At 46.6% G+C, this 25726-nt stretch overlaps 1 protein-coding gene across 2 annotated transcripts in view; it reads right to left on the bottom strand.

The window, feature by feature from the left end:
* Window positions 1-25726, bottom strand: part of GTF3C2 (general transcription factor IIIC subunit 2) — a 159447-nt gene that overhangs the window by 84216 nt on the left and 49505 nt on the right. For both annotated transcript variants that reach the window (XM_069728612.1, XM_069728611.1), the window contains exons 8-11: window positions 25568-25666; window positions 19404-19631; window positions 17924-18035; window positions 17723-17840 (exon numbers count right to left, since the gene is read on the bottom strand). In XM_069728612.1, coding sequence (XP_069584713.1) covers window positions 17723-17840; window positions 17924-18035; window positions 19404-19631; window positions 25568-25666 — 557 coding nt within the window. The remainder of the gene's footprint in view (window positions 1-17722; window positions 17841-17923; window positions 18036-19403; window positions 19632-25567; window positions 25667-25726) is intronic.

Raw genomic sequence — 25726 nt, forward strand, 5'->3', positions numbered from 1 at the left:
AAGGGTTAAAAGTTGACCAGCAATTTCTCATTTTTACAACACCATTTTTTTTTAGGGACCACGTCTCATTTGAAGTCATTTTGAGGGGTCTATATGATAGAAAATGCCCAAGTGTGACACCATTCTAAAAACTGCACCCCTCAAGGTGCTCAAAACCACATTCAAGAAGTTTATTAACCCTTCAGGTGTTTAATAGGAATTTTTGGAATGTTTAAATAAAAATGAACATTTAACTTTTTTACACAAAAAATTTACTTCAGCTCCAATTTGTTTTATTTTACCAAGGGTAACAGGAGAAATTGGACCCAAAAAGTTGTTGTCCAATTTGTCCTGAGTACGCTGATACCCCATATGTGGCAGTAAACCACTGTTTGGGCGCATGACAGAGCTCGGAAGGGAAGGAGCGCTATTTGACTTTTCAATGCAAAATTGACAGGAATTGAGATGGGACGCCATGTTGCGTTTGGAGAGCCACTGATGTGCCTAAACATTGAAACCCCCCACAAGTGACACCATTTTGGAAAGTAGACCCCCTAAGGAACTTATCTGGATGTGTGGTGAGCACTTTGACCCACCAAGTGCTTCACAGAAGTTTATAATGCAGAACCGTAAAAATAAAAAATCATATTTTTTCACAAAAATTATATTTTTGCCCCCAATTTTTTATTTTTCCAAGGGTAAGAGAAGAAATTGGACCTCAAAAGTTGTTGTCCAATTTGTCCTGAGTACGCTGATACCCCATATGTGGCAGTAAACCACTGTTTGGGCGCATGGGAGAGCTCGGAAGGGAAGGAGCGCAGTTTGACTTTTCAATGCAAAATTGACAGGAATTGAGATGGGACGCCATTTGCGTTTGGAGAGCCACTGATGTGCCTAAACATTGAAACCCCCCACAAGTGACACCATTTTGGAAAGTAGACCCCCTAAGGAACTTATCTGGATGTGTGGTGAGCACTTTGACCCACCAAGTGCTTCACAGAAGTTTATAATGCAGAGCCATAAAAATAAAACAAAATTTTTTTCCCACAAAAATTATTTTTTAGCCCCCAGTTTTGTATTTTCCCTAGGGTAACAGGAGAAATTGGACCCCAAAAGTTGTTGTCCAATTTGTCCTGAGTACGCTGATACCCCATATGTGGGGGGGAACCACCGTTTGGGCGCATGGGATGGTTCGGAAGGGAAGGAGCGCCATTTGGAATGCAGACTTAGATGGAATGGTCTGCAGGCGTCACATTGCGTTTGCAGAGCCCCTAATGTACCTAAACAGTAGAAACCCCCCACAAGTGACACCATTTTGGAAAGTAGACCCCCTAAGGAACTCATCTTGATGTGTTGTGAGAGCTTTGAACCCCCAAGTATTTCACTACAGTTTATAACGCAGAGCCATGCAAATAAAAAATATTTTTTTTTCCACAAAAATTATATTTTAGCCCCCAGTTTTGTATTTTTCCAAGGTTAGCAGGAGAAATTGGACCCTAAATGTTGTTGTCCAATTTGTCCTGAGTACGCTGATACCCGATATGTGGGGGGGAACCACCGTTTGGGCGCATGGGAGGGCTCGGAAGGGAAGGAGCATCATTTGGAATGCAGACTTAGATGGATTGGTCTGCAGGCGTCACATTGCGTTTGCAGAGCCCCTAATGTACCTAAACAGTAGAAACCCCCCACAAGTGACCCCATATTGGAAACTAGACCCCTCAATGAACTTATCTAGATGTGTTGTGAGAACTTTGAACCCCCAGGTGTTTCACTACAGTTTATAACGCAGAGCCGTGAAAATAAAAAATCTTTTTGTTTTCCCACAAAAATTATTTTTTAGCCCCCAGTTTTGTATTTTCCCAAGGGTAACAGGAGAAATTGGTCCACAAAAGTTGTTGTCCAATTTGTCCTGAGTACGCTGATACCCCATATGTTGGGGTAAACCCCTGTTTGGGCACACAGGAGAGCTCGGAAGGGAAGGAGCACTGTTTTACTTTTTCAACGCAGAATTGGCTGGAATTGAGATCGGACGCCATGTCGTGTTTGGAGAGCCCCTGATGTGCCGAAACAGTGGAAACCCCCCAATTATAACTGAAACCCTAATCTAAACACACCCCTAACCCTAATTCCAACGGTAACCCTAACCACACCTCTAACCCTGACACACCCCTAACCCTAATCCCAACCCTATTCCCAACTGTAAATGTAATCTAAACCCTAACCCTAACTTTAGCCCCAACCCTAACTGTAGCCCCAACCCTAACCCTAACCCTAGCCCTAACCCTAGCCCTAACCCTAGCCCTAACCCTAGCCCTAACCCTAACCCTAACCCTAGCCCTAACCCTAGCCCTAACCCTAGCCCTAACCCTAACCCTAGCCCTAGCCCTAGCCCTAACCCTAGCCCTAACCCTAGCCCTAACCCTAGCCCTAATGGGAAAATGGAAATAAATACATTTTTTTTTATTTTTCCCTAACTAAGGGGGTGATGAAGGGGGGTTTGATTTACTTTTATAGCGAGTTTTTTAGCGGATTTTTATGATTGGCAGCCGTCACACACTGAAAGACCCTTTTTATTGCAAAAAATATTTTTTGCAATACCACATTTTGAGAGCTATAATTTTTCCATATTTTGGTCCACAGAGTCATGTGAGGTCTTGTTTTTTGCGGGACGAGTTGACGTTTTTATTGAAAACATTTTTGGGCACGTGACATTTTTTTATCGCTTTTTATTCCGATTTTTGTGAGGAAGAATGACCAAAAGCCAGCTATTCATGAATTTCTATTGGGGGAGGCGTTTATACCGTTCCGCGTTTGGTAAAATTGATAAATCAGTTTTATTCTTCGGGTCAGTACGATTACAGCGATACCTCATTTATATCATTTTTTTATGGTTTGGTGCTTTTATACGATAAAAACTATTTTACAGAAAAAATAATTATTTTTGCATCGCTTTATTCTCAGGACTATAACTTTTTTATTTTTTTGCTGATGATGCTGTATGGCGGCTCTTTTTTTGCGGGACAATATGACGCTTTCAGCGGTACCATGGTTATTTATATCTGTCCTTTTGATCGCGTGTTATTCCACTTTTTGTTCGGCGGTATGATAATAAAGCGTTGTTTTTTGCCTCGTTTTTTTTTTTTTTTTTCTTACGGTGTTTACTGAAGGGGTTAACTAGTGGGACAGTTTTATAGGTCGGGTCGTTACGGACGCGGCGATACTAAATATGTGTACTTTTATTGGTTTTTTTTTTTTATTTAGATGAAGAAATGTATTTATGGGAATAATATTTTTTTTTTTTTTCATTATTTTGGAATATTTTTTTTTATTTTTTTTACACATTTGGAAAATTTTTTTTTTACTTTTTTACTTTGTCCCAGGGGGGGACATCACAGATCAGTGATCTGACAGTTTGCACAGCACTCTGTCAGATCACTGATCTGACATGCAGCGCTGCAGCCTTCACAGTGCCTGCTCTAAGCAGGCTCTGTGAAGCCACCTCCCTCCCTGCAGGACCCGGATCCGCGGCCATCTTGGATCCGGGGCTCGAGCAGGGAGGGAGGTGAGGAGACCCTCGCAGCAACGCGATCACATCGCGTTGCTCCGGGGGTCTCAGGGAAGCCCGCAGGGAGCCCCCTCCCTGCGCGGTGCTTCCCTGCACCGCCGGCACATCGCGATCATCTTTGATCGCGGTGTGCCAGGGGTTAATGTGCCGGGGGCGGTCCGTGACCGCTCCTGGCACATAGTGCCGGATGTCAGCTGCGATAAGCAGCTGACACCCGGCCGCGATCGGCCGCGCTCCCCCCGTGAGCGCTGCCGATCGCTATGACGTACTATCCCGTCCAGGGTCAGATAAGCCCAGGGCACCTCGACGGGATAGTACGTCTAAGGTCACAGAGGGGTTAATGATGGACCCGAAAAATGGACCATTAACGATAGACCCGAAAATGGACCATTAACGATTGACCTGAAAATGGACCATTAATGATAGACCCGAAAATGGACCATTAATCATGGACCTGAAAATGGACCATTAACGATGGACCCGAAAATGGACCATTAATGATGGATCCGAAAATGGACCATTAACGATGGACCCGAAAATGGACCATTAATGATGGATCCGAAAATGGACCATTAATGATGGACCCGAAAATGGACCATTAACGATGGACCCGATAATGGAGCATTAACGATGGACCCGAAAATGGACCATTAATGATGGCCCCGAAAATGGAGCATTAATGATGGACCCGAAAATGGACCATTAATGATGGACCCGAAAAAATGGACCATTAACGATGACCCCGAAAATGGAGCATTAATGATGGACCCGAAAATGGAGCATTAATGATGGACCCGAAAATGGAGCATTAATGATGGACCCGATGGACAGGGATGGACTAACTATCCAGCCCCTCTAGTCCCCTTCTCACCCTGCCGGCCGCGGAGGCTGGCACCCGGATGTGTGGCAGAATGGCCTCTAACTCAACCTCGGGGCCCCTGGTAACCCTAATAGTGACCCTATCAGAATGTAAGTATACACAGACCCTAAAGAAAATAATATCTCTGCCAAGGATATAGAAATCATATATATAATTTCTGTATATGGGATATGTATATGGGAAGTGTGCTGTTGTGAATTCTGTGGCCAAGCTCCCTCCTGTGGTCGAGAGTGGTACTGCGGCTTCTGAGTTTCCTTCCTCAGGTGATGAGGTTAAGTCGTTAGGTGCTGCTCTATTTAACTCCACCTGGTGCTTTGATCCTGGCCTCCAGTCAATGTTCTAGTATTGGTCTTGCTTCCTCCTGGATCGTTCCTGTGGCCTGTCTATCCTGCATAAGCTAAGTTTTGCTTGTGTTATTTTTTGTTTGCTATTTTTTCTGTCCAGCTTGCTATATTGGTTTTTCTTGCTTGCTGGAAGCTCTGAGACGCAGAGGGAGCACCTCCGTACCGTTAGTCGGTGCGGAGGGTCTTTTTGCCCCTCTGCGTGGTTGTTTGTAGGTTTTTGTGTTGACCGCAAAGCTATCTTTCCTATCCTCGGTCTATTCAGTAACTCGGGCCTCACTTTGCTAAATCTATTTCATCTCTGCGTTTGTATTTTCATCTTACTCACAGTCATTATATGTGGTGGGCTGCCTTTTCCTTTGGGGAATTTCTCTGAGGCAAGGTAGGCTTATTTTTCTATCTTCAGGACTAGTTAGTTTCTCAGGCTGTGCCGAGTTGCATAGGGAGCGTTAGGCGCAATCCACGGCTACCTCTAGTGTGGTGTGATAGGATTAGGGATTGCGGTCAGCAGAGTTCCCACGTCTCAGAGCTCGTCCTTTGTTTTTGGTAAATGTCAGGTCACCTTGTGTGCTCTGTACTTCTATGTCCATTGTGGTTCTGAATTACCTGTTCATAACAGTGTGCACTATAGATGGGACCTGTATATGAGACCACATGTGCACTGTATATGGGACCTGTATATGAGACCACGTGTGCACTGTGTACAGGACCTGTATATGGGACCACGTGTGCACTGTATATGAGATCTGTATATGGAACCACATGTGCACTGTATATGGGACCTGTATATGGGACCACGTGTGCACTGTGTACAGGACCTGTATATGGGACCACGTGTGCTCTGTATATGGGACCACATGTGCACTGTATATGAGATCTGTATATGGAACCACATGTGCACTGTATTTGGGATCTGTATATGGAACCACATGTGCACTGTATATGGGATCTGTATATGGAACCACATGTGCACTGTATATGGGACCTGTATATGGGACCACGTGTGCACTGTGTACAGGACCTGTATATGGGACCACGTGTGCTCTGTATATGGGACCACATGTGCACTGTATTTGGGATCTGTATATGAGACCACGTGTGCACTGTATATGGGATCTGTATATGGGACCACGTGTGCACTGTATATGGGATCTGTATATGAGACCACGTGTGCACTGTATATGGGATCTGTATATGGGACCACGTGTGCTCTGTATATGGGATCTGTATATGGGACCACGTGTGCACTGTATATGGGATCTGTATATGGGACCACGTGTGCACTGTATATGGGATCTGTATATGGGACCATGTGTGCTCTGTATATAGGACCAGTATATGGGACCACGTGTGCACTGTATATGGGATCTGTATATGGGACCACATGTGCTCTGTATATGGGACCTGTATATGGGACAACGTGTGCACTGTATATGGGATCTGTATATGGAACCACGTGTGCACTGTATATGGGATCTGTATATGGAACCACGTGTGCTCTGTATATGGGTTCTGTATATGGGATGACGTGTACTCTGTACATGGGACGTGTGCTCTGTATATAGGACCTGTGCATGAGATCATGTGTGCTCTGTATATGGGACCACGTGTACTCTGCATATGGGACCTGTATATAGGACCATGTGTGCTCTGTATATGGGACCGCGTGTGCACTGTATATGGGACCTGTATATGGGACCACGTATGCATTGTATATGGTACCTGTATGAGACCACGTGTGCACTGTATATTGGATCTGTATATGGGACCACGTGTGCACTGTATATGGTACCTGTATGAGACCACGTGTGCACTGTATATGGGTTCTGTATATGGGATGACGTGTACTCTGTATATGGGACATGTGCTCTGTATATGGGACCTGTACATGGGACGTGTGCATGAGATCATGTGTGCTCTGTATATGGGACCACGTGTACTCTGCATATGGGACCTGTATATAGGACCACGTGTGCTCTGTATATGGGACCGCGTGTGCACTGTATATGGGACCTGTATATGGGATCACGTGTGCACTGTGTACAGGACCTGTATATGGGACCACGTGTGCTCTGTATATGGGACCACATGTGCACTGTATTTGGGATCTGTATATGAGACCACGTGTGCACTGTATATGGGATCTGTATATGGGACCACGTGTGCACTGTATATGGGATCTGTATATGGGACCACGTGTGCTCTGTATATGGGATCTGTATATGGGACCACGTGTGCACTGTATATGGGATCTGTATATGAGACCACGTGTGCACTGTATATGGGATCTGTATATGGGACCACGTGTGCTCTGTATATGGGATCTGTATATGGGACCACGTGTGCACTGTATATGGGATCTGTATATGGGACCACGTGTGCACTGTATATGGGATCTGTATATGGGACCATGTGTGCTCTGTATATAGGACCAGTATATGGGACCACGTGTGCACTGTATATGGGATCTGTATATGGGACCACATGTGCTCTGTATATGGGACCTGTATATGGGACAACGTGTGCACTGTATATGGGATCTGTATATGGAACCACGTGTGCACTGTATATGGGATCTGTATATGGAACCACGTGTGCTCTGTATATGGGTTCTGTATATGGGATGACGTGTACTCTGTACATGGGACGTGTGCTCTGTATATAGGACCTGTGCATGAGATCATGTGTGCTCTGTATATGGGACCACGTGTACTCTGCATATGGGACCTGTATATAGGACCATGTGTGCTCTGTATATGGGACCGCGTGTGCACTGTATATGGGACCTGTATATGGGACCACGTATGCATTGTATATGGTACCTGTATGAGACCACGTGTGCACTGTATATTGGATCTGTATATGGGACCACGTGTGCACTGTATATGGTACCTGTATGAGACCACGTGTGCACAGTATATGGGTTCTGTATATGGGATGACGTGTACTCTGTATATGGGACATGTGCTCTGTATATGGGACCTGTACATGGGACGTGTGCATGAGATCATGTGTGCTCTGTATATGGGACCACGTGTACTCTGCATATGGGACCTGTATATAGGACCACGTGTGCTCTGTATATGGGACCGCGTGTGCACTGTATATGGGACCTGTATATGGGATCACGTGTGCTCTGTAAATGGGATCTGTATATGGGACCTGTATATGGGACCACGTATGCATTGTATATGGTACCTGTATGAGACCACGTGTGCACTGCATATTGGATCTGTATATGGGACCACGTGTGCACTGTATATGGGACTTGTACATGGGACATGTGCTCTGTATATGGGACCTGTATATGGGACAACGTGTGCACTGTATATGGGATCTGTATATGGAACCACGTGTGCACTGTATATGGGATCTGTATATGGAACCACGTGTGCTCTGTATATGGGACCTGTATATGAGACCACGTGTGCACTGTATATGGGTTCTGTATATGGGATGACGTGTACTCTGTACATGGGACGTGTGCTCTGTATATAGGACCTGTGCATGAGATCATGTGTGCTCTGTATATGGGACCACGTGTACTCTGCATATGGGACCTGTATATAGGACCATGTGTGCTCTGTATATGGGACCGCGTGTGCACTGTATATGGGACCTGTATATGGGACCACGTATGCATTGTATATGGTACCTGTATGAGACCACGTGTGCACTGTATATTGGATCTGTATATGGGACCACGTGTGCACTGTATATGGTACCTGTATGAGACCACGTGTGCACTGTATATGGGTTCTGTATATGGGATGACGTGTACTCTGTATATGGGACGTGTGCTCTGTATATGGGACCTGTACATGGGACGTGTGCATGAGATCATGTGTGCTCTGTATATGGGACCACGTGTACTCTGCATATGGGACCTGTATATAGGACCATGTGTGCTCTGTATATGGGACCGCGTGTGCACTGTATATGGGACCTGTATATGGGATCACGTGTGCTCTGTAAATGGGATCTGTATATGGGACCTGTATATTGGACCACGTATGCATTGTATATGGTACCTGTATGAGACCACGTGTGCACTGCATATTGGATCTGTATATGGGACCATGTGTGCACTGTATATGGGACTTGTACATGGGACGTGTGCTCTGTATATAGGACCTGTGCATGAGATCATGTGTGCTCTGTATATGGGACCACGTGTACTCTGTATACTCTGTATATGGGACCACGTGTACTCTGTATATAAGACCTGTATATGGGACCACGTGTACTTTGTATATAAGACCTGTATATGGGACCACGTGTACTCTGTATATAGGACCACGTGTGCACTGTATATTGGACCACGTGTGCTCTGTATATGGGATCTGTATATGGGACCACGTGTTCTCTGTATATGGGATCTGTATATGGGACCGCGTGTGCACTGTATATGGGATCTGTATATGGGACCACGTGTGCACTGTATATGGGATCTGTATATGGGACGTGTGCTCTGTATATGGGATCTGTATATGGGACCACGTGTGCTCTGTATATGGGACCTGTATGAGACCACTTGTGCACTGTATATGGGATCTGTATATGGGACGTGTGCTCTGTATATGGGACCTGTATGAGACCATGTGTACTCTGTATATGGGACCTGTATATGGGACCATGTGTACTCTGTATATGGGACTACGTGTGCACTGTATATGGGATCTATATATGGGACCACGTGTGCTCTGTATATGTGACCTGTGCATGAGACCATGTGTGCTCTGTATATTGGACGTGTGCTCTGTATATGGGACCTGTATATGGGACCACGTGTACTCTGTATATGGGACCTGTATATGGGACCACGCGTACTCTGCATATGGGACCACATGAACTCTGTATATGGGACATGTATATAGAACCACGTGTGCACTGTATATGGGATCTGTATATGGGACGTGTGCTCTGTATATGGGACCTGTATGAGACCATGTGTACTCTGTATATGGGACCTGTATATGGGACCACGTGTACTCTGTATATGGGACCTGTATATGGGACCACATGTGCTCTGTATATGGGACCTGTATATAGGACGTTTGCTCTGTATATGGGACCACGTGTGCTCTGTATATGGGACCTGTATATGAGACCACGTGTGCTCTGTATATGGGACCTGTATATGAGACCACGTATGCATTGTATAATAAACCACGTGTGCACTGTATATGGGACCTGTATATGGGACCACATGTGCTCTGTATATGGGACCTGTATATAGGACGTTTGCTCTGTATATGGGACCACGTGTGCTCTGTATATGGGACCTGTATATGAGACCACGTGTGCTCTGTATATGGGACCTGTATATGAGACCACGTATGCATTGTATAATAAACCACGTGTGCACTGTATATGGGACCTGTATATGGGACCACATGTGCTCTGTATATGGGACCTGTATATAGGACGTTTGCTCTGTATATGGGACCACGTGTGCTCTGTATATGGGACCTGTATATGGGACCACGTATGCATTGTATAATAAACCACGTGTGCACTGTATATGGGACCTGTATATGGGACCACGTGTGCACTGTATATGGGACCTGTATACGGGACATGTGCTCTGTATATGGGACCACGTGTGCACTGTATATGGGACTTGTATATGGGACCTGTATATAGGACCACGTGTGCACTGTGTATGGGACCTGTATATGGAACCACATGTGCACTGTATATGGGACATGAATATGGGACCACGTGTGCACTGTATATGGGACCTGTATATGGGACATGTGCTCTGTATATGGGACCATTTGTGCACTGTATATGGGACTTGTATATGGGACCTGTATATAGGACCACGTGTGCACTGTGTATGGGACCTGTATATGGAACCACATGTGCACTGTATATGGGACATGAATATGGGACCACATATGCACTGTATATGAAACCACGTGTACTCTGTATATGGGACCACGTGTGCACTGTATATGGGACCTGTATACGGAACGACATGTGAACTGTATATGGGACATGTGCTCTGTATATGGGACCTGTATATGGGACCACGTGTACTCTTTATATGGGACCATGTGTGCACTGTATATGGGACCTGTATATAGGACCACGTGTACTCTGTATATGGGACCACGTGTGCACTGTATATGGGGCATGGGACCACGTGTGCTATGTACATGGGATCTGTATATGATTCCACGTGTTCACTGTACATGGGACCTGTATATAGGACCACGTGTACTCTGTATATTGGATCTGTATATGGGACCACGTGTTCACTGTATATGGGACTTGTATATGGGACCACATATGCACTGTATATGGGACCATGTGTGCTCTGTATATGGGACCACGTGTGCACTGTATATGGGACTTGTATATGGGACCACATGTGCACTGTATATGGGACCACGTGTGCTCTGTATATGGGACCATATTTGGTGACCTAAATAATGCAAAATTTCCAGCTCTCACAGACCTGTAACTTCTTCTTTGAGAGGCTCCTCTGTCCTCCACTCATTACCTGAAGCAATGGCGCCTGTTTGACCTCGTTATTAGTATAAAAGACTCCTGTCCACAACCTCAAACAATCACACTCCAAACTCCACTATGGTGAAGACCAAAGAACTGTCGAAGGACACCAGAAACAAAATTGTAGCCCTGCACCAGGCTGGGAAGACTGAATCTGGAATAGGCCAGCAGCTTGGCGTGATGAAATCAATTGTGGGAGCAATAATAAGAAAATGAAAGACATACAATACCACTGATAATCTCCCTCAATCTGGGGCTCCACGCAAGATCTCACCCCGTGGGGTCAAAATGATCACAAGAACGGTGAGCAAAACTCCCAGAACAACATGGGGGACCTAGTAAATGACCTGCATAGATCTGGGACCACCGTAACAAAGGCTACCATCAGTAACACACTACGCCGCCAGGGACTCAGATCCTGCAGTGCCAGACGTGTCCCACTGCTTAAGCCAGTACATGTCCGGGCCCGTCTGAAGTTTGCTACAGAGGATTTGGATTATCCAGAAGAGTATTGGGAGAATGTCATATGGTCTGATGAAACCAAAGTAGAACTGTTTGGTAGAAACAAAACGTGTCATGTTTGGAGGAGATGGAATGCTGAGTTGCATCCAAAGAACATCATACCTACTGTGAAGCATGGGGGTGGCAACATCATGCTTTGGGGCTGTTTCTCTGCAAAGGGACCAGGACGACTGATCTGTGTACGTGAAAGAATGAATGGGGCCATGTATCTTGAGATGTAGAGTGCAAACCTCCTTCCATTAGCAAGGGCATTGAAGATGAAATGTGGATGGGTCTTTCAGCATGATAATGATCCCAAGCACACCTCCAGGGCAACAAAGGAGTGGCTGCAGCTCAGTGTCAGAGTGTCGGCCATCTTCTCATTATTCACACTTTTATGCAAGCTGCATGCCGACTACTGTACATTGTATCTTGTACGCCTGTATCACTGTACGCCTGCTTCCGCTGATAACAGTGAAAGCAGGCGGCGGCTGATGGGAGCTTTCGTCACGATGCAGAGATGAATTCACTATAGTTCAAATTCACCACAGCAAAATTCTCCCGGTGAACTCACTGCTGCACTGAGACCTTCTCACAGTGCTAACGGGGATCCCACTGAGGTCACCGCAGTTCAGCCCGCCTGGGAACGGAGCCTGAGTGATTGGAGATAACCTCAATGACGTCACCGCTGGTCACTGATGCTGCGCTCGCAGCAGCTCATTCCCCAGTGGTTCTCAGCCTGCCGGTCGCATCTTGGCACTGTCCAGGTTGAAAACAACAAATTCCCCAGACATGGATTATGGCGTGGGACAGAACGACTGATAGGTGAAGGATATTGCTGTTTTTTATTTTTGTTTTATTACAGGAGAACAAGGGCTTCAATGTAATAATAATAATAATTTTTATTTATATAGTGCTAACAAATTCCGCAGCGCTTTACAATTAAGCGGGGACATGTACAGACAATAAATTCGGTATGAGTTAAGACAATGTAAACAGTGACATTAGGGGTGACGTCCCTGCTCGCAAGCTTACAATCTACAAGGAAATGGGGGGACACAATAGGTGAAAAGTGCTCGTTATTTCAGGTCTGGCAATTATAATAAATAGGGATTTTCATATGAAGCTGCATGATCCGGTCATCAGCTCAATAGTCAAGTATCAAGTGCAGTTATCATGTGCATGGAGGGTGTGGAGACAGATGAATAGTAGGGTGCAGATTCAGAATAATATTTGGAAGGAGGGAACAGGACAAAGTTAGTTTACTGAGTAGTTGATGTGGTCGGCTTGTTTGAAGAGATGGGTTTTTAAAGCGCGCTTGAATAGGTCGGGGCTAGGTATTAGTCTAATCGTCTGGGGAAGTGCATTCCAGAGAGCTGGCGCAGCACGAGAGAAGCCTTGGAGACGGAGGTGCGAGGTTCGGATTACAGGGGATGTTAGTCTTAGGTCATTTGTAGAACGGAGGGCACGTGTAGGGCGATAGACGGAGATGAGAGAGGAGATATAAGGCGGTGCAGAACTGTGGAGAGCTTTGTGGGTGAGAGAGATGAGTTTATACTGGACCCTGTAGCGAATGGGTAACCAGTGTAATGACTGGCACAAGATGGAGGCATAGGTGAAGTGGCTGGACAGAAATATGACCCTGGCTGCCGCATTCAAGATGGATTGGAGAGGAGAAAGTTTGGAAAGAGGGAGACCGATCAGAAGAGAGTTGCAGTAGTTCAGACGGAAATGAATGAGAGCAACAGTAAGAGTCTTAGCAGCTTCAAAGGTGAGAAGAGGTCGGATTCTGGAGATGTTTTTAGGATGCAGGTGACAGGAGCGAGTGAGTGATCGGATATAAGGAGTATAGGAAAGTTCGGTGTCGAATATGACCCCAAGACAGCGGGCATGCTGCTGGGTAGTTATGGTGGAACCCTCCAGGGTAATTTCGATGTTGGGTAGAGTGAGGTTAGTAGAGGGGAGAAACACAAGAAGTTCAGTTTTGTTAGAGACAGCAGACAGACAATCCTTGGTATTTTGAATGGGTAGGGGTGATGTCGGGGGAAGAAGTGTATAATTGGGTGTCATCAGCATAGAGATGGTACTGGAACCCAAATCTGCTGATTGTTTGTCCAATAGGGGCCGTGTAAAGAGAGGAGAGGAGAGGCCCAGGACTGAGCCTTGCGGAACCCCGATAGTAAGGGGACGAGGAGAGGAGGAGGAACCAGCAAAAGATACAGTGAAGGAGCGGTCAGAGAGATAGGAGGAGAACCAGGAGAGGGCTGTGTCCTTGAGGCCTATGGAGCGGAGCATAGTGAGAAGGAGCTGGTGATCCACAGTATCAAATGCGGCAGAGAGATCCAAGAGAATCAGCAGAGAGCAATGACCTTTGGATTTACCTGTTATTAGATCATTAGAGACTTTAGTGAGTGCAGTTTCAGTGGAGTGTAAAGAGCGGAAACCAGATTGTAAGGGGTCAAGACGAGAGTTATCCGAGAGATAGCGGATTAGACGGGAGTGGACCAAGCGTTCCAGGAGTTTAGAGATGAAGGAAAGGTTAGCGACAGGTCTGTAGTTAGCCGTGCAGTTCTGGTCCAGGGATGGCTTTTTAAGTAAAGGGGTAATGATGGCATGTTTAAATGAGGAGGGAAAGATACCTGAAGAAAGAGAGAGGTTACATATTTTAGTCAGGTGAGTGGTGACCACTGGTGAGAGAGACTGCAGGAGAGGTGAAGGAATGGGGTCACTATTGCAGGTTGTAGGCCGAGCAGAAGCGAGGAGCTTGGAAACTTCTTCTGAAACAGGCTCAAAGATGTCTAGTGAGCTTGAGGTGCGGCATGGAAGGGGATCCAGGCACTGAGGAGATTCGGCTGAGATATCCTGATGGATGTGGTTGATTTTTTCTAGGAAATAAGTGGCCAGATCCTCACCGCTGAGATTGGAGATGGGGGCCTGTACTTTAGGTTTCAGGAGGGAGTTTAAGGTTTCAAAAAGTCATTTTGGGTTGTTGGATAGTGAGGTGATGAGGGTGGTGAAGTAGCATTGTTTGGCCAGAGAAAGGGCAGAGTTATAGGTTTTGAGCATGAACTTATAGTGGATGAAGTCTTCTGCTAAGAGAGATTTTCTCCACTGCCGCTCTGCACACCTTGAGCAACGCTGAAGAAAGCGTGTTTGCATAGTGTGCCAGGACTGCCGTTGTCTGTGTCGGGTCTTTCTGCGTGTAGAAGGTGCGTTAGGCGAGAATAACTGTGTTTGTAATTTTTAAATAAAAAATTTAAAGTGTTTATTCTGGCTGTGTGTTTATTTACCATGTAACTATAGGATTAGTAATGGATAGATGTCTTATAGACGCCTTTCCTTTACTAAGCCGTGGGCTTAATGTCACCTGACAATACAAAGGTGACAACAACCCCACAAATATGAACCCCACTTGCCACCGCTACAGGGCAAGTGGAAAGAGCCGGGCAAAGCACCAGAACTGATGCATCTAATAGATGCACCTTTTCTGGCCTGCTGCTATTTATAGGCTGGGTGTGGGCAAATATCCATTACACCTTACCAGCCTGAGAACACCAGCTCACAGATGTCTGTTTTAGCAAGGCTGGTTGTCAAAAATAGGGGGACCCCACGACTGTTTGTAAAATTGTAGACAAAACGCGCGTCGGGATGGAGGGATGCGGCACTGACCCCACACACTCTATAACTATTACTTTGAGGGAATTCCAGTCTGACATTTATTGAGTTCATGTCATTTGCAGTGATATAATGTTAAGTAGGATCCTTTAGGCATCTTACCGTGCTTACAATAAGGGAATTCCATTACAGCATAATTGAGCACCTGGGCATTCCATATACGATACTGACCGAGGCCGCCACTTTCCTCCTACCTCAGCACAGGCATTTAATTATCCCTATATCATGCGATTTGATTTAGGAAGCCCTCTTATAGGCAGGCTGTACCCCTCTCTCACATATGATAGTTTTTATACATTTTTTATTAGAATGTGTTCATTACTAGCAGAGTGTGTTTTATGGTGTCTTTAGCCATCAGTGTCCCTCAAATCTGAGGTATTTGTTTTAGATTTAAATTTTTTCTTTTTTTGTGTCCATTATTGTATATTTAATAAAAAACTGAAGGTTATTTATTTATGATAAAAAAAACTATCTTTGTGCTTTTTCTGTTCTCTTTTCTCGCTTGTTGAGGGGTTTTCGATACAGACGGGATTTATATGTTAGTAGTAACCGAGGCGGTGTGACTGACGGTAATGATTTTACCGCCGATCAGAAGCAGTGTTTACCGCCAATCAGAAGCAGTGTTTACCGTCGATCAGAAGCAATGTTTGCCGCCGATCAGAAGCAGTGTTTACCGCCGATCAGAAGCAATGTTTGCCGCCGATCAGAAGCAGTGTTTACCGTCGATCAGAAGCAATGTTTGCCGCCGATCAGAAGCAGTGTTTACCGTCGATCAGAAGCAATGTTTACCGCCGATCAGAAGCAGTGTTTACCGCCGATTAGAAGCAGTGTTTACCGCCGATCAGAAGCAATGTTTATCGCCGATCAGAAGCAGTGTTTACCGCCGATCAGAAGCAGTGTTTACCGCCGATCAGAAGCAATGTTTACCGCCGATCAGAAGCAATGTTTACCGCCGATCAGAAGCAATGTTTACCGCCAATCAGAAGCAATGTTTACCGCCAATCAGAAGCAGTGTTTACCGCCAATCAGAAGCAGTGTTTACCGCCAATCAGCAGCAATGTTTATCGCCGATCAGAAGCAGTGTTTACCGCCGATTAGAAGCAGTGTTTGCCGCCGATCAGAAGCAATGTTTGCCGCCGATCAGAAGCAGTGTTTACCGTCGATCAGAAGCAATGTTTACCGTCGATCAGAAGCAATGTTTACCGTCGATCAGAAGCAATGTTTACCGTCGATCAGAAGCAATGTTTACCGTCGATCAGAAGCAATGTTTACCGCCGATCAGAAACAATGTTTACCGCCGATCAGAAGCAGTGTTTACCGCCGAGCAGAAGCAATGTTTACCGCCGATCAGAAGCAATGTTTATCGCCGATCAGAAGCAGTGTTTACCGCCGATCAGAAGCAGTGTTTACCGCCGATCAGAAGCAGTGTTTACCGCCAATCAAAAGCAGTTTACCGCCGATCAGAAGCAATGTTTACCGCCGATCAGAAGCAGTGTTTACCGCCGATCAGAAGCAGTGTTTACCGCCGAGCAGAAGCAATGTTTACCACCAATCAAAAGCAGTGTTTGCCGCCGATCAGAAGCAGTGTTTACCGCCGAGCAGAAGCAATGTTTACCGCCGATCAGAAGCAGCGTTTACCGCCGATCAGAAGCAGCGTTTACCGCCGATCAGAAGCAATGTTTATCGCCGATCAGAAGCAGTGTTTGCCGCCGATCAGAAGCAGTGTTTGCCGCCAATCAGAAGCAATGTTTACCGCCAATCAGAAGCAATGTTTATCGCCGATCAGAAGCAGTGTTTATTGCACTGTCATGCACATAAGAGCGTGACAAACACCATGAAAATCCTGGTGAACTTTTCTGGTCGGGTTCACCCATCTCTAATCTTCAGTGTATTCCCATTAAAACATATAATAAAATATTTACAAAAATGTCAGGGGTGTACTTACTTTTTTGACATACTGGATTTCCAGCCCCACTCTGTATGAGGTTATCTGGGAGATTGTTTCTGTCTCCGTTTCTGTAGGGGCTGCTTTCTCTACAAAAACTAATCCCCAACTATTTGTTCTTTAATGGTTTTCGGACCCTCCTCCTGCATCTCGATCATCTGAATCAGCTATTTCTCCATTATCGCACACATCTCCTTATCTTTCCTTATGGGTTACTGGAGCCTCCTATACAACCTCTTGTTTTCTCTATACATACATATCCGTCCCCCCATAATAGACACCTGGGTGTTGGTGTTCAGGGGTCAGTACCCTCCTACCTTTTCCCTGCGTTTTTCGGTGGGAGCGGAGAGACTCTGGGTGAGGTAGGCTGTAGATCTGTACATGGCCACTGGATAACGCCACCGCCAGGAGTCCAAGCCGCGCCATCTCCGGACCCTGCACCAGCGACAACCGGAGTTATACACCAGGGAACCCCACAGCAAAGAGGTCACAAGCCACATCAATGTCCACAGCCTTACCTTCCTGGGGGTCCCGGGAGGCTCCCAACCACCACTAGGACAAAACTTCAGGTCCCATATGCAGCCGTCATCCACTGCCAAACCATAAGAGAGGGACGCAGCCGAGGCAACCCTAAAAGGGCCGAGACAAACCAGAACATTACAGGAAGCAAAACTAACACCCCCTGAAATCACCAGGACAGGGACGTCACCCTATATCCTGTCCTGTCTGTAGGATACATTTACTGACATCACCCTACACCCTGTCATGTCTGTAACAGACATCACCCTTGTGACGACACGGCATTTTATCTTAATTAACCAGACGTCTATTTTCAATAAGCCTGGTGTCATTGACTGTTAGCTGTATGTTGACTTTTGAATTTGTGTGTTTCTTTCTGGTTGGTCAAGAAAATACAGAGTTTTGATCGTATAAGCCTGTAATATTGCCTTGTAAATTGTCATTTGATGAAACCTATTGTGCTGTTATCCTGGATGACTAGAGACACAGGATAATTGAGCAATGTTTGCTGATATGTTGATTACACATTGTCCAGGCCAGCCTGTTTGTTGACTTGCAAAATAAAGGAAAAAATATGCAAATAGATTACATAATTAAACAATGTGAGTTGATCTAGTCACCATTATTCCCCTTTACCTGTGGAAGATGGCTTGAAGTACAGTTGTTAACTATAAAAAGAGTATATTTGCACCTCTGTAACAGACATGCATCCAGACATCCAAAGAACCAGAGACTCTAAAGGACAGCAGCCAAGACATCATGGCTCATTCAGGAGGGACACAGATTTGTCATTCTACAGGATGCCAGCTCTGGGTACCCCAGTCCCAGATGAAAGAATACAGATCTGCTCCATTGAGCATCACCAAACCATGGAAATTTTTGGGGTAGTTGGATTTGGACCAACCAGTCACCTGAGCCCCATGGATAAGTTTGTGAAAGCAAGAAATGGGACCCACCGGTAACCTGGCTACATGGAGATGGTCGGAGAAGCCAGGTTGTGACCCTCTGGTCAATTGGCTTTATACCTCAATGGACTGTCATCTTCCTAAGCTTGTCGTTACCTCCTCTCTGTGTGCATGCCACAGGTGGGGTAGTCGGCCATGGAAGCTTTGAAGATACAGCAGCTCTAATCCCGGTGAGTCAGTGGAAGGGTGAGACTCTATAATTTTGCACCATCTTGGGTACTGTGCTGGGACAGTTTGTGCTGGGTTTTGTGTGTTATTTGCCTGTTTTGTGGTTCAATAAAATATCGCCACACTGTTACCCTCACCCTGTGTTGTCTGAGTAGTATTAGGTCTACGGAGAAAGGAAAGTGGGATGATCCTTCGTCCATGTGGTTTTGGCTAGAGGACTATGGCACCCACTGACCCTCGTGTCGCCACAACCCTATATCCTGTCCTGTCTGTAGGACACATTACATGACATCACCCAATATCCTGTCCTGTTCTAGGATTGGCCAAATCCTGCTCACATACAAACCCTTGGTCCGGACTGAGGGCTCCGAGGCACCATAACTGGAGCAGTGCGGGTCCGGTGTATGTAACTTCGAGCCTGTGCCTGTCGTCCATCCCACGGTGACAATATAGCGCCACATACTGGCTGGAAGACGAACCCCACAGTGTCGGACACCAATCAAGAGACCACACAGGGCCCCCCACAAAAAACGTTGCATCAAAGCGTTGAGGGTGAGTGGGCAAAGACTGGAACCTGCAGGGAAATAATGAGACACCACCTGTAATATGGAGGATACACAGCATATAGGGGCAGATAACACATGACCTGTAATATGGAGGATACACAGCATATATAACACATGACCTGTAATATGGAGGATACACAGCATATAGGGGCAGATAACACATGACCTCTAATACGGAGGATACACGGCATATAGGGGCAGATAACACATGACCTGTAATATGGAGGATACACGGTATATAGGGGCAGATAACATGACCTGTAATATGGAGGATACACAGCATATAGGGGCAGATAACACAAGACCTGTAATATGGAGGATACACAGCATATAGGGGCAGATAACATGACCTGTAATATGGAGGATACACAGCATATAGGGGCAGATAACGCATGACCTGTAATATGGAGGATACACAGCATATATAACACATGACCTGTAATATGGAGGATACACAGCATATAGGGGCAGATAACACATGACCTGTAATATGGAGGATACACAGCATATATAACACATGACCTCTAATACGGAGGATACACGGCATATAGGGGCAGATAACACATGACCTGTAATATGGAGGATACACAGCATATAGGGGGCAGATAACACATGACCTGTAATATGGAGGATACACAGCATATAGGGGCAGATAACATAACCTGTAATATGGAGGATACACGGCATATAGGGGCAGATAACACATGACCTGTAATATGGAGGATACACGGCATATAGGGGCAGATAACACATGACCTGTAATATGGAGGATACACGGCATATAGGGGCAGATAACACATGACCTGTAATATGGAGGATACATAGTATATGGGGGCAAATATGTGACTTGTAACATGGAGGATACACGGTATCTAGGGGGCAGATAACATGTGACCTGTAATATGGAGGATACACGGCATATAGGGGCACATAACACATGACCTGTAATATGGAGGATACACGGCATATAGGGGCACATAACACATGACCTGTAATATGGAGGATACACGGCATATAGGGGCAGATAACACATGACCTGTAATATGGAGGATACACGGCATATAGGGGCAGATAACACATGACCTGTAATATGGAGGATACATAGTATATGGGGGCAAATATGTGACTTGTAACATGGAGGATACACGGTATCTAGGGGGCAGATAACATGCGACCTGTAATATGGAGGATGCATAGTACAATGTAGAATGTAAGTCCGCAAGGACAGGGTCCTCTCCCCTCTGCACCAGTCTGTCATTGTAAATTTGTTTACTGTTAACGTTATCTATAACCCTGTACGTAACACCTTTCTCACGTACAGTACCATGGAATTAATGGCGCTATATAAATAAATAATAATAATAATAGTACACGGAGGCAGATAACACATGACCTGTAATATGGAGGATATACCGTATACAGGGAGCAGATAACACATGACCTGTAATATGGAGGATATACCGTATACAGGGAGCAGATAACACATGACCTGTAATATACCTGTAACCATTTTGAATGGTTTTAGTTGAATGAAGCAGGTCAGATATGACTTTGGTCAGATGCGACATCATTTGAAGTGACATCTTTAAAGTGTAACATCAGAAATATACCTGAGTGGTAACCCATGGTATATTCTCCTTCATACTGTCATGTCCCGATCCATCTGCTTTCATCCACAGGTACGTCTGAACGGTCTCTTAATCCAGAATACACACTGCACCCCAGAATCCCATGGACTCCTGTTCCTCTGTTCTAACTGGTACGCTGCTGCTTTTTCCCTAACTTTAATTCCATGTATCATACTTAAAATTTACTGATTGCTGATTGATATATCCACGTTCCTCACACCTTCACACCTGGAGCAGGTCAGATATGACACCTTTAAAGTGTAACATCAGAAATATACCAGAAATAGTCCAAAAATCGGTCAAAAGGTAAGAATAATCACTGTCTTCTAATTTTACTTGCCTTCTTTTCTTCCCCTGCTCTTTAACCATGGTCACATTTGCCCTCACCGTTTTTGCTCCACTAATCCTCACTCTCCTTCGCTAACCCCAAACCCCTGCACCCTCGAACCAAATAACTATCTCCCCCTCTCTCCTACCCCCCACCTTGCTTCATCCGCAGACCTGCTCCTTAACCTCAGACCTCTCCTGCTAAAACATGCTATAAGCCGACTGCTCTCCTTCACCCACCTGCTTTCCCTTTCTCTGCTCCTTCCCACTGCTGGCGACAAATCCCCCAATCCTGACCCCGCCTCACACATCCCACTAATCCTCACCCCTATCCTTTCCACACTAAGAGAAACTACCGCAACCCCTCACACTTAAAACCTGTGCCACTGACCCCCCACCCCCTTGCTTCCTCTCTCTGGGGCACTTTGGAATGTCTGCTCCGTCTGCAACAAGCTCCACGTGATCCACGATCTCTTTACTTCCCGCAACCTTTCTTTCCTGGCCCTCACTGAGACCTGGCTGACACCTCCTGACACGGCCTCCCCTGCTGCACTGAGTTACAGTGGCCTCCACTTTACCCACACTCCTCGCTCTGGCAACAAACACGGCGGAGGAGTGGGTTTCCTTCTCTCTAAAAACTGCTCCTTCAACCCTATCCAACCCCAACCCTCCTGTATCCTCCCTTCTTTCGAGGTTCACTCTGTCCATATCTACTCTCCCTCTAATCTCCAAATGGCTGTCATATACTGTCCGCCGGGCTCAGCCACTGCCTTCATTGAACAATTCTCCACCTGGCTTCTTCACTTCCTCTCTGCTGACATCCCCATCATCATCATCATCATCATCATCGGTGACTTTAATATCCCTACTGACACCCACCAGCCAGCAGCCTCCAAACTACTGGCCCTTACTTCATCCTTTGGACTTACTCAGTGGTCCTCCACAGCTACCACACAGATGGACATACACTAGACCTCATCTTAACCCGCCTCTGTTCCTTATCTACTCTCACAACCTCTCCCTTCCCCCTATCTGACCACCACCTACTCACCTTCTCATCCTTGTCTTCCTCACCCGCCCCGCACGTCCAGCCACTACCACATCCTCGCAGAAACCTCACACACTTAGACATTCACAGACTCTCATCTTCCTCTGTCCTCCATAGCTTCACTCCACGACATGGACAGCGCCACCGCTTTCTATAACTTCACCCTCACATTAGCCATAGACTCTCATGCATGGCAAAGTGCGACAAATCAGTAGGCAACCCAGGCATAACAATCTCACCAAAAAACTCCGACAAGCATCCAGAGTCGCGGAGCAGCGTTGGAAGAAAACACGCCTGCCAGACGACTTCACTGCTTTCAAACAAACTACACTTGCCTTCAAACTAGTCCTCACTTATGCTAAACAGATCTATTTCAGTAACCTTGTATCTTCACTATCCTACAACCCAAAACAACTGTTCTCCGCCCACCACTGCCACCTCCAATTTCTCTCATCTCTTCCGAGGACTTTGTCACCTATTTCAAAAACCAGATCGACCAAACAAGGCAAACCTTTACTGTTCCACCACAACCACTCCATGTACCAGACCTCTGCCCTTCCCTAATAACCTCCCTCTCCAACATCACTGAAGAAAAGCTTACTCGCCTCTTTTCCAAATCACACCTCACCACCTGTGCATTTGACCCCATCCCTTCCCACCTACTCCCCTAACTCACTAACACGCTCATTCCAGCCCTAACCCATCTCTTCAACCTATCCCTATCTTCTGGTACCTTCCCCTCTGCCTTCAAACATGCCACATCACACCCATCCTCAAAAAACAAACCTTGACCCAACCGCTATGCCCAGCTATCGCCCCATATCACTGCTCCCATTTGCTTCAAAACTCCTTGAGCAGCATGTCCATGCTCAACTTTCCTCCCACCTCTCATCTAACTCTCTCCTTGACAACCTCCAATCTGGCTTCCGCCCCCACCACTCCACCGAAACTGCCCTGACCAAACGTACTAATGACTTACTCACAGCCAAAGCTGACAGACAGTTCTCCATCCTCCTCCTTCTTGATCTGTCCTCTGCTTTCGACACAGTCGACCACTGCCTACTGCTACAGATTATTTCTTCCCTTGGAATCAAAGACCTTGCTCTGTCCTGGATTGCCTCATACATTTCGGACCGCACATTTAGTGTTTCCCACTCCCACACCACCTCCTCATCCCACCCTCTCTCTGTTGGAGTCCCTCAAGGCTCTGTCCAGGGCCCCTACTTTTTTTCATCTATACCCTTGGCCTAGGACAACTCAAAATCCCACGGCTTCCAGTACCATCTGTATACGGACGACACTCAAATCTACCTCTCTGGCCCAGATGTCACCGCTCTGCTGTCCAGAATCCCAGAGTGTCTATCAGCCATAACCTCCTTCTTCAAGTCTCGCTTCCTAAAACTCAATGTAGAAAAACCTGAACTCATCATCTTTCCTCCCTACCCGACCTATCATTTATGGTAAACGGTATCACGCTAACTCCCGCACCTGAAATCCGCTGCCTCGGAGTAAGTCTCGACTCTGCCCTGTCTTTCAAACTGCACGTCCAAACTCTTGCCACCTCCTGTCGCCTCCAACTCAAAAATATTGCCAGAATCCATCCGTTCCTCAGCCCCCAATCAACTAAAACTCTTGTGCATGCCATCATCATCTCCCGCCTCGATTACTCCTCTGTGGCCTCCCCGCTAACTCTCTTGCACCACTCCTGTCTGTCCTCAACTCTGCTGCCCGGCTAATCCGCCTCTCTCCTCGCTACTCCCCTGCTTCTCCCCTCTGCAAATCCCTCCACTGGCTCCCCATTCCCCAACGAATCCAGTTCAAACTACTAACACTGACCTACAAAGCCATCCACAACCTGCCCCTCCCTATATCTCTGAACTAATCTCCCAATATCTTCCCTCGCGTAATCTCCGATCCTCCCAAAACCTCCTACTCTCCTCCACACTTATTCGTTCCTCACACAACCGCCTCCAAGATTTCTCCCGAATATCCCCCATCCTCTGGAATTCCATGCCTCAACACATCCGATTATTCACCACCCTCGGATCCTTCAGACGGAACCTGAAAACCCATCTCTTCAGGAAAGCCTACAGCCTGCAATAACCATTCTGCCGCCTCACCACCACCCGAGCAGCCGCCTCACCACCATCCGAGCTGCCGCCTCACCACCATCCGAGCTGCCGCCTCACCACCATCCGAGCTGCCGCCTCACCACCATCCGAGCTGCCGCCTCACCACCATCCGAGCTGCCGCCTCACCACCATCCGAGCTGCCGCCTCACCACCATCCGAGCTGCCGCCTCACCACCATCCGAGCTGCCGCCTCACCACCATCCGAGCTGCTGCCGCCTCACCATCACCAGAGCTGCCGCCTCACCACCATCCGAGCTGCCGCCTCACCACCATCCGAGCTGCCGCCTCACCACCATCCGAGCTGCCGCCTCACCACCATCCGAGCAGCCGCCTCACCATCACCAGAGCTGCCGCCTCACCACCATCCGAGCTGCTGCCTCACCACCAACCGAGCAGCTGCCTCACCACCATCCGAGCTGCTGCCTCACCACCATCCGAGCTGCCGCCTCACCACCATCCGAGCTGCCGCCTCACCACCATCCGAGCTGCCGCCTCACCACCATCCGAGCTGCCGCCTCACCATCACCAGAGCTGCCACACTCCCAACCTTCTGTCTCTTCCCCATTATCCCGTAGAATGTAAGTCCGCAAGGACAGGATCCTCTCCCCTCTGTACCAGTCTGTCATTGTAAATTTGTTTACTGTAAATAATATCTATAACTCTATGTAACCTCTTTCTCATGTACAGCACCATGGAATTAATGGTGCTATATAAATAATAATAATATGGAGGATCAACGGTATAGAGGGGGCAGATTCTCTGGTTCTCTGTAAATCGAAGGGTAATATGATGGGTGCGAATATTTTCACCTGCCGAGGATGTGGGGGTCAGAGTCCTCCTTTAAACCTTCTCTTCTGATGCAGAATGGAGGGGAGGTCGTCTGCAGGGGGAGATAGATCTCAGCCTCACTGCCAAAGAAACAGAAAAAACACTAAGCATACAACGCTTAGCCGGCAAAAAGGTGATGG

The sequence above is a fragment of the Ranitomeya imitator genome, chromosome 5 (genome assembly GCF_032444005.1).
Source record: "Ranitomeya imitator isolate aRanImi1 chromosome 5, aRanImi1.pri, whole genome shotgun sequence".
NCBI classification, from domain to species: Eukaryota; Metazoa; Chordata; class Amphibia; order Anura; family Dendrobatidae; genus Ranitomeya; species Ranitomeya imitator.